The 12,032-nt window shown below is 61.8% G+C and overlaps 1 protein-coding gene across 1 annotated transcript; it reads left to right on the forward strand.

Annotated features, from left to right (window-relative positions):
- The first annotated feature begins 132 nt into the window (after positions 1-132).
- On the forward strand, positions 133-11,034 carry ELL3 (elongation factor for RNA polymerase II 3). Its single transcript, XM_048866003.2, has 12 exons — positions 133-322; positions 838-879; positions 2,783-2,910; positions 5,021-5,184; positions 5,854-6,098; positions 6,178-6,302; positions 6,657-6,747; positions 7,791-8,061; positions 8,648-8,705; positions 9,174-9,345; positions 9,415-9,459; positions 9,541-11,034. Exons 1-12 carry the CDS (start codon positions 188-190, stop codon positions 9,646-9,648), a joined length of 1,584 nt encoding a protein of 527 aa, XP_048721960.2. The 5' UTR covers positions 133-187; the 3' UTR covers positions 9,649-11,034.
- Positions 11,035-12,032: the final 998 nt, after the last annotated feature.

Here is a 12,032-nt window from a genome sequence, read left to right on the forward strand (position 1 = left end):
GCCCCATCCCGCCCCAGCCCCACTCCTCCCGGCCCGCTCCAGCTCGCACCGCCCCACCACGCCCCTCCCGCCCCGCCCGGCCCTGCCCCAGCTCCGCCCAGGCCCCGCCCAGGCCAGACCAGGCTCCGCCCCTCGGCCCGCCGGGCGTCGGGGGGTGCCGCAGCCCAGCCCGGCCCCACTCCCAGCCATGCCGTGGCCGCGAGCGGAGCTGTCCGGGCGGCTCCGGTACCGGGGCGGCTCCCGCGGGCCCTGCCTCAGCCTCCTGCACCTGAAACTCACCGACCCGGCGCTGCGGGCGCTGCGGGACTGTCAGCGGCTGCAGGTGAGGGTGGGTCGGCGCCCCCTCACCTGGGCCGGGTCCGGGTCCGGGTCAGCGGCCCCCATCTCACCCCGGGCCAGTTCAGCGCCCCCCCTGTGTACTCTGCCCCCCCCGCGCCGCGGGACCGGGTCAGCGCCCCCGCCCCCTCCCCCCGCCCCCGCGCCGCGGGACCGGGTCAGCGCCCCCGCCCCCCCCCCAGCGCCGCGGGACCGGGTCAGCGCCCCCGCCCCCCCCCCCCCCCGAGCCGCGGGACCGGGTCAGCGCCCTCTCCCCAGCCACCCCTCCCCGACCGGGGTGGCAGCAGGCTGGAGGTGGGGTCCGCTCTTGCAGGGGGGTCGGTGACCACAGACCAGCCTCTGAGGGGCCTGGTGGGTTCCCTGTTGCTGCCGCCCGGCCAGGGCAGCCCGCGGGCGGTGCGATGCAGGGCCGGGCTCCGTGCTCCCCGGGGCAGGGCTGTTGGATGTGGGGGGGGTCTAGACAGGTGCAGCCGCTAATTGTCCCTCTTGTTCCCTTTGCAGGGCTCAGCCCGGCCTGTCATCGCCTTCCAAGGGAGCCAGGGGGTGAGTGGGGCGGGGCTCCCCGGGGAGCGTGAGACTCACTGGGGGGGTTGAGGGGGGCCGCTGGGCTCCCCGAACACGGAGTGAGTGTGAGAGGGCTGCCAGCCCAGCCCCCGCTGGCTTTCCACAGGCCTGTCTCCGCTCCGCTTTCCAGTCTGGGTCCGCTAGCCCCAGCCGGTTCTGGGCCTGTCCCCAGACCCGCAGCCCAGCGCCCTGGGCAGTGACCTTGGAGCAGCGCTGCCCTCACAACCCCTTGGGCTGGGCTTGGGTGAGGGCCGCGCTTGTTCCTCCTTGCTCTGCTTCCTTGCCTCCGGCAGGGGCTGGGGGCTGAGCTGTGCTGAAGGAGAGACGATGGGGCAGTTCAGCAGCAAGGGGGAGCCCAGCCAAGCCCTGCTCTGGGGGAGGGGCAGGGTGCAGCTGGGGGGTCCTGGGCTGAGCGCTCATCCTGGGCAGGTGGGAGCTCTGTTGCTTGGGACAGCTAAAGCTGGACACGGCCTTGGCACTGCGAGCGGGGTTGGTCTCTAGCCCCGGCAGCAGAAGCTGTCGATGGGACCCATGGGATTTCCCCACCTCCATCCCCTGTGAGCATCCTTCCAGGACCGTGGGGCCGGGGCTGCTCAACGGACCGTGGGGCCCCTCAGAGGCTGGGGAGCAGCTAGGCTGCGGGGGAGAGGGGCCCTTTTGATCTGTAGCCAGGGGAGGGGCCGACGACACTGCCTGGGGGTGCCATGGCCTGTCCAGGCCTGACTGGCTCTCGGCAGCCCTGGGGTGGGGGTGGGGGCGGAGTGGTTGAGCTCTTGCCAGCCGCAGCCTTCCTTGGCAGCTCAGGGCCCCGCCCTGTGCTGGGCCTGGCCGAGTCTCTTCTCTGCTGTTTTCTGGGGGCTCTGGGGTCAGGGATTTGCCTCCCTCCCCTTTGGCTCCAGGCTGCTGCAGCACCTCAGCTGCGCCACTCGCTAACTAGCTCTGCAGGGGATTCCTGCGGGGAGCTGCTGCCTGAAGCTCAGATAAGGGTCCCTCTGGCCTTTGCTTGCAAACACATTAAAGTTCCCTCACAGGGGGGCCGGGGGGGCAGGTGCTGGGCTGCGAGCTCAGCAGAGGCAGCTGGAATGAGAAGAGGTAAAGCGCTGGCTCCCCCCATGTACCCCCCTGCCTGAGCTGGGGCCGGTGTGTCTGGGGGTGCCTGGCCCATGTACCCCCCCACACCTGAGCTAGGGCAGAGCCCCCCCAGGGTGTGTCTGGGGGCCCCATGTACCCCCGCACCTGAGCTGGGGCAGAGCCCCCCCAGGGTGTGTCTGGGGGTGCCTGCCCCATGTACACCCCCCACCTGAGCTGGGGCAGAGCCCCCCCAGGGTGTGTCTGGGGGTGCCTGCCCCATGTACACCCCCCACCTGAGCTGGGGCACAGAGCCCCTGGCTTGGCCAACAGTCCCCTGCCCAGGACGCCAGACCTCCCTTCTGCTAATCCCTCTTCTGTTCTTCCACTCAGAGACCCAGCCCCAGCACCCTGGCTATGTACCCCACTGCTGGGAGTAAAGCCATTTCAAGTCTCCCATTGGCTTCCCCAAATCTGGAAATGGTCCAGCATTGTAAGGGTTAAACCTCTGCTGGTGATCTGCCCCCTGGAGAGCTGCTGCTAAAAGCAGGCTGTAGCCTCCTGGGGGGATCCTGAACCAGACAATTAGAGGGCAGTGCTGCTGGGGTCCTTCGTCTGTAAACATGGGGTCTGGGGAGCCCCCAGTCCCCCTCCCTGGGAGAGCCTGGAGCGTGTGCAGCTGAGCCCGCAGAGAGCTGCCGAGCCCCAGGCAGGGATGGGGATGTGGGGCAGGAGGAGGATGCAGAGGAGCAAGGACAATGCAGTGCCCCACTGTGCTGGAAATGGTCCCATGCGCTCCCTCTCTTCTGGACAGTACATCAAGATCCCCTGTGCCCTGGGCAGCCCTGGGGAAGGAGCTCGCCTCTTCACCTTCTACCTGTCCCGCTACAGCAAGGACAAGCCGCAGGCCAGCTTCGACTGCATCCGGCAGTACGTCTCCAGGTGAGCGAGTGGGCAGTGCCCAGCCTGGGGCCGGTCTGTGCCCCAGAGGCCCTGTCCTGCAGACTTCCCGGAACTGGAAGCTTTTTTCCTGACCTGAAGCTCTAGGCAGGTAACCTGATTCCTGGCCTCTGCCCAGCTTGTGGCTGGGGGCAGGGCCAAGGGCTTGCGGGAACCTGACCTGGCTGAGTAGGGGCATGGCCAGCACCTGAGTCCGAGGCAGCTCTGAGGGGGGTGGTGTGTGAGGCTGGAGATGGGGCACAAGTGGTGGGGAAGGGGCTGTGTGCTCTGGTGTCAGGGAGGGAGCTGGCTCTTTGCAGATGCACCTGCCTGGCCGTGCTGTCCAGTGACAGTTCTGTGTGGTGCTGCAGCCCCTGCTCTCCCCAGATCCACTGGGGCACTGTGTGCCAGGAGCTCCCTGCCTGTGTAGCCTTTCTCCTCCCCTCCCCGCCCCCAAGGACCGTCTCCTTCCGGACAGCGGAGGGGGGTAGCAGTGACCAGGTCGGGGCTGCTGTCCCCACACAGGCATTGCAGCTGCTCCTAAGCAGAGGGCGGTGCCGAGTGAAGGGGTGACTGACGCCCTCCGGCTGTTCAGCAGGGCGGGAGGTGGCTGGGAATTGCCTCAGCAGGGCAGGAGCAGGCTGCGTGAGTTGCTTGGTGAGAGCTGCCACAGTCTCAGAGCAGCCCGATCCCCTAACTCTTCCCACTGACCCCTGCTAACTTGCGGGGAGGGGGCGCCGCCCTGCTCTGAGGGCGGTTGCTGTTTGTTCAGGGTCAGGGAGGAGTCACTGGTCCCACTTCAGAGCCACGAGCCAGCCCAGTGCCCCTAAGGTGGAGAGGGCCTGCCAGCCTCACCAACCGGAGCCTGCCAGAGAGGCGGGGAGGGAGGGAGGGAGGCAGGGAGGCAGCAGGGCTCTGAGACCTACTGGCCTGTGGGAGGGGCAGCCCCACATCCCTGCTGACTCCCCAGTGGGGCGTCTGCAGAGAAGGCGCTTCCATTCCAGAGTGTGTAGGAGTGTCACGCCCACCGAACTGGTGCTGTGACCCCAGCTTTGGAACAATCTCTGGGAGGGCTGTTCAGTGATTCAGACCCCTGAGGGGTCTCACTCTTCCTCCAGGGTGAGCCACGCAGTGTCGCCGCCTCCTTAGGCTGCATCTCTGGCCTGTCAGCCACTCTGCTTCCCACCATGAGCTCTGGTCAGCGAGTCCCACTGAGGCAGACCCCTGAGGGAGACTTGTACTATCTTAGGGAGCAATGCAGCCCCACCAGCATCTGCAGGGGCACTCACACAGTGCTGAGAAAGTTGGTTTATAGTCGGCTGGCACACAGCATAGGGAGGTCTTCGGTAGCACAGAAAACAGACAGTTACAGCACAGAGGAACAGCCGTGTTAGTCTGTATTCGCAAAAAGAAAAGGAGTACTTGTGGCACCTTAGAGACTAACCAATGCTCAAATAAATTGGTTAGTCTCTAAGGTGCCACAAGTACTCCTTTTCTAGTTACAGCACAGTCCATCCTGGTCAGCGTGAAGCCTAAAGCCCTGTCCCTCTGACCCCTCTTTGTCCCAGGTCAGGTGATCCCTGACTGCTTCCCACACTTCACTTCCACCTCCACCCTCCACGCCCCAGTCCCAGTTGTTTGTTCTCCAGCTGGGCAAACTCGACTTGGCTTCCAGCAGAGAGGTGGAGCCATCCATGGTCCCTAGCTGTTAGGGAAGTCCTGGTGACTGGATTTGCTGTTGTCTTCATGGACTCTATTGATGAGGTGCCAGCCGAGTGCCATTCACACCTGCGCCAAAGCCTGCCTCCGGGCCTCGTTAGCAATGCAGCATATAGGGGAACCCGAGGCAGGCAAACTAGTCATACACAATGTGACAGAAAATCTCCGCTCCACCACAGCAGGAGGCTGCCCTGGGGAGTGGCCGTGTTGGGCAAGGACTGGGGATGAGACAAGACAAGGGCATACCACTGGCTCTGACCCCTGCCCCTGCTGTGTGGTAGCAAGTGCCCCCGGTCTGAGGGTGTGTCTAGGCTCCCTCTCCTAGGCATGTTCTCAGGGTGTGGCTAGCAGAGAGCAGGGGCCAGGCCAGTGACACAGGTTTCTGTGCTCTTAGGCTGGGTCAGAACCAGTTGGACTGCGTGGGCAGCATCCAGGAGAAAATCACCATCTGTGCCTCCGAGGACTCGTACCAGCTGACACGGGAGCGTGTGTCCCAGGCGGAGAAGGAGGCGTGGAGCAGAGCTGCTATCGAGATCAAGCCAGCAGCCCCAGGCCATGGTAAGGCAGGATCCTGCCAGGGTCAGGGCGTGGCTCAGGAGTGGGGCTGACCTTGGGAAGCAGGAGGAAGCACTGAGAGAGCAGAGCAGCCCCTCCCGCTCTGCGCATGGGCACGGGGCAGCGTGTGGCCTGTGGGAGTGCTGGCAGCTGGCTCCGTGCCATGCATGGGAGAGTGAGCAGAGCTGGGCTCCCATGGCCAACTCTCTCTGTCCCACACTGCGCACAGCTGTTCTGTGCCCAAGGTGCGGGGCCCTGGGACTCGGCCTGCACCCTGCTGGCTGCCCTGGGCCTGCTGGGTGGGGCTGGCAAGGCTGGGTTCAGGAAGTAGCTGGGGGCTGAGGTGGGGTTGCAACAGCTACTGGGTGAGCCCAGCCTCTCTCTCTGGGTGCCGTCTCACCTCCATGACCCCTACTCAGTCCCCCTGAGCTGCACCTTGGCTGCAGCAGAAGTGCCAGACCGCAGCTTGGCAGGATTTAGCCCAGACTCACAATGAAGTGGAGGGACCCAGGGGCTGCGGAGGAGAAGGCTCTTGCGCCAAGGGGGGCCAGCTGTGGGCGGGCAGAGAAGAGTCTGGTGCTAGCTGTGAGATCCGGGATGAGAGGCCTTAGGGGCACATCTGGAGGGGTTAGTTCTTTATTAGCAGCCATTTGTGCATTGATTCCTCTGCAGGTAAATGTGTTACCATCCCGAAGAAGCTGGGCATGAGCACCCCATTGGGGAAGTGCCCCGCTGGGAGCCCTGCTCCAGGGGGCAGGAAATGCAGCCCCATGGGGACAGATCGCAGTGTTCTTGTGAAATGCCTAGTGCAGCTTCTGGCCCTGCGGCCCCACTGCAAACATGAGCTCCTGGAGCGGCTGGACAGGGTGCAGATCAGCCTGAAGGACAAGACCCAGCTGCTGCCCATGCTGGAGGAGGTGAGTGCGGGTCAAGGGAGCAGTGCGGCGTCTCCTGCCCCCTGAGCTCTCGCTGACTCTGCTGCTCTCATCCACGCAGGTGGGGCAGCTGAACCCCTGGGAGAGCAGCTACAGGCTGAAGGAGGAGCTCTTTGGGCAGGTGCAGGAGGACTGGCTGGGCTACACAGCTGAGGAGCGGCAGGAAGTCAGGCAGCTCCTGCGCAGGTGCAGCCCTGGGGCAAGGGGCAGAGAGCTGCCCTGGTGCCCCCAGGGTTAATGCAGAAGTCCCGGCTGTCTGTGGGAGGGGGCCAGATGTTTCAGAGCAGGGAGGGTTGCAGAGCACGCCTGTGTGTATAGTTGGCTTTGGGCACAGAACGCTTCACAGCCAGATGGTGGGTTCACACCTGGTTCCCCTCCCGTGAGCTCAGTGCCATCCCAATGCCAAGGCCCTGACCGCAGCCTGCCTGGCCCCATGGCCAAGGCCTAGGTGCTGACAGGGCATCTCCTCTCCTGTTCTTGGGTGATACTCAGCCTTGGCCCATGGTAGCTGCCCCAGATCTCTTCTCTCTTCTGCTGCAGGAAACAGGCCCTCGGAGCCGTGGCCAGGCCCTTCTTGGTGCCTCTGGAGTGCCCGTCTTGCCAAGGTGCCAGCAAAAGGCCCTTGGGTGTGGTAAGTATTGGTGGTATGAAGCCTTAGGCAAATGGATGGCCCGGCGCAGGGACCAGAACCAGGCAAGGGCAGGAGAACAAGAGCTGAGAACCTGCTAAGGCTAAACGTCCAGAAATCTGGAGATCATCAGGATGACTTAATATCCTGATTTGCATATTTGAATATGCATAGATTTATTTGCAGAAATTGCAGATGTCCTGATTACGAGAACTGAGCTGATTTGCAGATATGTTGGTGCCACTTCTTGAAGCCACTGTGCCCCCCATCCGCCTTGGGGCAAGATCAACTCCCCGCAAAATCCAGAGCCCCAGCATCCTCCTCCACTAACCCTGGGCAGGCCGGACACTTGTTCCCCCTTGTTCAGGGCCACTGCAGCTGTCCGGCCACCCCTGGGCAGCTTCCACCCACCACCCTACTGCTTAACAGCGCAGCACAATTCCCCGAGGTCCCAGCTGCAGCAGGGAAGGAGCTGTAGAGTCATGGGAATGACTGTGCCCAGGCCACTGGCTGGGCAGCTCCTTGAGGCTCTGCCTTGGGCTGAGTCTTTCCTGGGCTGGGAGGGGTCTGGTCCCAGCTGTGTGCTGGGCCTGGCCCTTGCTGCTGAGCCATGGCTACTGCCCGGTGTCACTAGCCATAGCACCAAGTCTCTGGCCTTGGGTGGGTTGGGGGGGAAGGCTCTAGGCTCCAGCTGTGGGGCTGGAGTCCTGGCGGGCAGCAGCTGCAGGGGGCTGGAACCATTTGTACTGTGGGTTGCTGAGAGCCATTGAACGAAACGGTAACCCTGTGGGATGGAACCACTGCAAGCCAGGGGGTGTAGCAGCCTCCCAGCATCCTAGTTCCAGCACCTGTGCCTGGCTGGCCTAGAACATCAGCTCTGCCCTCCAGAGCGGGGAGTGAGAGCGCTGAATGTGGGGAGGGGTAGCCCCGTGGGCCATGATGAAAGGGGTGGATCCCTCCTTGCTCACCTGTTTCCTACAACAAGGACTCCAGCCTGGGGGGTGAATCCAGGGCAGCCCCCACAGCTGGGTGGGTTTGTCTTTCAGAAGCGACTGGCACTGCTGGATGCCTCGGACCCACAAGGGCTGAAGAAACCCTGTGCCCCAGAGCACCCCCCCAGCTCTCTGGGATCCCACCGCAGACTGCAGGAGCCTGTCCTGGAGCATCAGAGAACCCAGAGCCAGCAGCAGCCATGCCAGCTTCCCAGGCCCAGTGCGGAGCTGCAGAGCTCAGAGGAGGAGCCGAGCGAGGGGGAGGGAGGCGATGACTGGGAAGAGGGAGCTCTGCGCCTGGAGCAGCACCTTTCTGCCCTGCAAGGTGAGGGGCTGCACTGCTCCCAGCTCACCTCGGGGATGTCCTGCTGCCTGCCAGGCTCTGACCCACCTTGTCAGCCGGAGTGCCCCTAGCCAGAGCTGTCTGCCACATAGGGCTGCACGGCCCCCAGGCAGCAAGACTAGGGAAGAGCAGCCAGAAGCCCGGGGGGGATGAAAAAGGACTTGGGGTGAGTCCAAAGTGAGGCTCACATCTGCTTCCCTGGGGCAAGTCACAGCAGTGCTGGGCAGAGCTGCACCTACTGCTCACATGCCACCCGGTAACCTCCCGGAGCACCTCTGGGCTGCGCGACATCAGGGCACCGTCCCGTCCCTTCCACACACCAGCATGGCTGAGGGGCTCTGCTGGGGGCAGCGCAGGTGTCTGGAGCTCATGACTTTTCAGGCAGCTCCTGCTGGGCTTCATAGAATCATAGAATATCAGGGTTGGAAGGGACCCCAGAAGGTCATCTAGTCCAACCCCCTGCTCGTCGGTGGTTCTATAACCCCAAGGAATTGAGGGACAGAGGCTGGGGGTGGAGGGGAAATTACTTTGAAGAGTTTCTACCCAAATTCTTTTGCTTCCTCCCCAGACAGTGGCTCCCAGGCAAGCCTCCCGGCCTCCTTCGCTGAGCTCCCAGATTACTGCCGGTAAGCATGGCCGGGCGGGCAGTCCTTGCCAGGCACATTGCTCCTCCTCACCTGTGTAACAGGCTAGCCACTCTGCAGGTACCATGAGGGGGTCCCTGTCCCAGCTCCCACAGTCTGAGTAGAGGGGAGAGGGCTGGGGCGTGGAGCCAGGCTGAACTGCAGCTTCCCAGCCTGAAAGTCCAAGTTGTAAATGGAATCTCAAAGCTGGACAAGAAGCAGACCAGGCCCCACTCCCTTAGGCTGTGGAGCTACCGTGTGGGCAGTGGTGTGACAGCTCCATCTGCTTCTGGGCAGTGCCCGCCTTTTCTCTTCCTCGTGCACAGAGAAGCTGCAGTGGTGCGGGTCAGAGAGATGGAGTTGCTCCTACAAAGCAGCATTCTGGCATGTGCACCTCATACAGAGCCCCTGCTGCTCAGCTCACCTGGCCTGATGGAGGGACTAGTCAGTAGTTTCTCCCGGTTGTGCTAGGAAATACAGAGCCATCTGCTCCGTGGAGCAGCATCACGCCTACGTGGAGGCATTCAGTGCGGATTACGCAGAGTACCGGCACCTCCACACCAGGATCGGGCACGTGAGCAGGACATTCATCCAGCTGGGAGCTAAAATCAAAATGCTGCCACGGGGGACGCAGCAGCATAAGGTGAGGCTGGGCTGGGCGGCAGGGCAGCGTGCCTAGGCCGAGTGCTGAGTCAGCTCTCCTGGTTTGCAGGCAGTGGAAGACAGAATCTTACAGGAATACCGGAGGTTCAAGCAGGTGAGGCTGGCGGTGGGGGGCTGGGGCTGGGACTGATGCTCCCTGGCAGGAGCTGATGTGGGTGCTCTCTTCCTCTTGCAGACCTACCCCAGCTACAGGAAGGAGAAGAACCGCTGCGAGTATCTTCACCAAAAGCTGTCCCACATCAAGGGCCTCATCCTAGAGTTTGAGAAGACAGGGGCTACCTAGGGGAGCCTGCAGGAAGCGCTGCCCGTTCTCCTTTCCCTTTGCAGGGGAGCAAGGGGTGGGGGTTAGTGAACTCTCCTGCAGTAGTAGTTGCAGTCCCCCAGCCTAGTGTCCAATGCAGCCATTTGACTGATCTGGGGTGGGGTGGGGTGAGGGAGGGGCTCACAGGACAGAGCATGTGGCTGCCACAAAGTACAGAGAGTGGGTGAGGGTCTTAGTGAATTGTCCCCTGTGAGGTGCAGCTCCAGGTTAGGGGCAGCCTGTACCCTAGAGCTCTGCTGGGGAGGGAAGGCTGCTCCGTCAGGGCAGGCTCCCTGGCTTCAGGCTTGTAACAGCCAGCTCCATGCATTGCCCAGCCTACGCTGCCTGCTGGAGAAGTAGGCTTTTGCTATCAAGTGGGACCTGCCACCTTCGTCACTGGCTTCCTCCCCCAGGCGCTTAGAGCATGGCAGACCCTTGCCCAGCAGGGGCAATTTCAATTGCTAGAGCTAAGGGCACCATGCCCCTGGGGCTGAGTCTGTGCTGGGGTTTGATTACTGACACCTACCTGCTTGAGCAGTGTTCTGTAACAGGAGTTGAGGGGACAGGGAAGTGCCTCACATTCCTTGGCTGTGCACCCCATTGTTGGTGTATTTCAACTCTCTCTCCCTGCTGCAATCAGAACTACCCTGGGAACCTGCTGACATTGCTACATGGAACTGCAAGGTGTGGGGGGGGAAGAGATGGTAATGATTGCTTATGAATGCAGGAGGAAATGAGCAGGAGGGGTGAAGGCCCTGGAAGTTCTGCCTTGTTTCTGGTTTATGGCCCTGGGTTAAACAGTTCATTGTACAATATGGAGGCTGTGCCCTTCAGCCCTCTCCCAGCACCTGCCTCGGCTCCTCCTGCTTTCAAAGTAACTAGCCTGCCCCAACCCAGCAGGAGAAACTGATGTGTCAGGGCCTAACTGCAGGGCTGCAAGTGATGAAACCCTTTGCCTTAATTACCAGCTGGCCTCAGTGGAGGGGATGGAGCCCTCACGCACAGGCTCTGCTGCCTTGTCCAAGGAAGTGTGTGCACAGCACCCTGGGGCTGTGCTGAGGGTTCCTAGGTGCTCTCTGTAATAATACAGTAACTACTAAGCCACTCAGCCAGAGTGCCCTGCTGCCAGGGATAGGCCCAGGGTGCGTTAGCTGAAGGATGGGCCTAGCTTGAGCAAACAGGAGCATTAATATGAACACTCTACTGGCTAGGTGGGTAACAGCTATTCATGGCTGACATGAACAGCTGTTACCCACCTGACCAGTAGAGCATTCAAAGCCAGTGTGGGAGGTGGGGAGACCTTGTAAATGCTATTGTGCAAGCTACTGTACCTAGAGCGTGCCCTAGTAATAAAGGTGTAGAGACCCAGCCATGGTGTTTTGTGAAACAAGTTACAGGGGAGGAGAAGCCCTGCTGGAGTGGTTTGAGTGCAGAGCCAGAACACAGCAGTACTCAGATTTACCAATCCTCCCCTGCAGTTCTCTGCCTCCAGGACTAGGAAACCACTCATCTCTCATTCCTGCTGCCCAGCACAGTGGCTCCTACCTGCACCAAGGTAAATACAGAAGGCCATCTGTTCATGGTAGTTCAAACACCTGTGCACAAAACCTTGGAAGGGATGTAGGCTTGGAGCAGCCAGCCAGCAGGAGACAGGACAGCAGGCTACAGTCAAAGGCTAGCTCCTTAGCAGCAGGGTTAGGAGCCCTGTGGCCAGCAGAGCTGTGTCTTAAAGAGGCCATTGTCTGAGAAGTAAGAGGCACCTAGAGGCTGGCTCAGCTGCAATCTCAGCTCTTGCCTGCCCTCAAGGGAGCTGAGCACCAAGCAAAGTGCCCTGCCCTTCTATCTGGCTGGGGGATGCTTTCATGGCTGGTCCTAGCCTCTTGTGGCACAGCAGGGTTTGCTCACACCATTGCCACACCTCCGGCTACTTGCCAGGGAGAGCTGCTGTGCCTGCCAGGCCCAGCACCAAGTGAAACCCACTTAATGTTTGGCACAGCTTGAGCTGCTCCCCCACAAAGCCCAGACTCAAGCCCTGGAGATAGCTGCAGGAACACCAGGAGCAGGTCACCTGCAGCCCTGGGCTCTAGCAGACCAGGCCTGGACCTCAGGCAGGCTTCTTGCCACTTCACTGCCATCTGGGGCATTCATGATGGCAGCTGTGCCCTGCCACAGAGCTTGTGTTCTATACTCAAAGGGATGAAAGGACTCATCTGCACCTCCTGCCCCTAAGCACCATGCAGTCCTACCCACTTCTTCCTGCACACCCACAGGCCCCATTCTAGGCCAAGTTCCCACAGCAGCATAGCAGTGGCCAGTTCCCCACCAACCTCTTGTACTGGACCTCATGGACCACAGGATGAAGTGCA

This window comes from Caretta caretta, chromosome 10, assembly GCF_965140235.1.
Source record: "Caretta caretta isolate rCarCar2 chromosome 10, rCarCar1.hap1, whole genome shotgun sequence".
Taxonomy (NCBI): Eukaryota; Metazoa; Chordata; order Testudines; family Cheloniidae; genus Caretta; species Caretta caretta.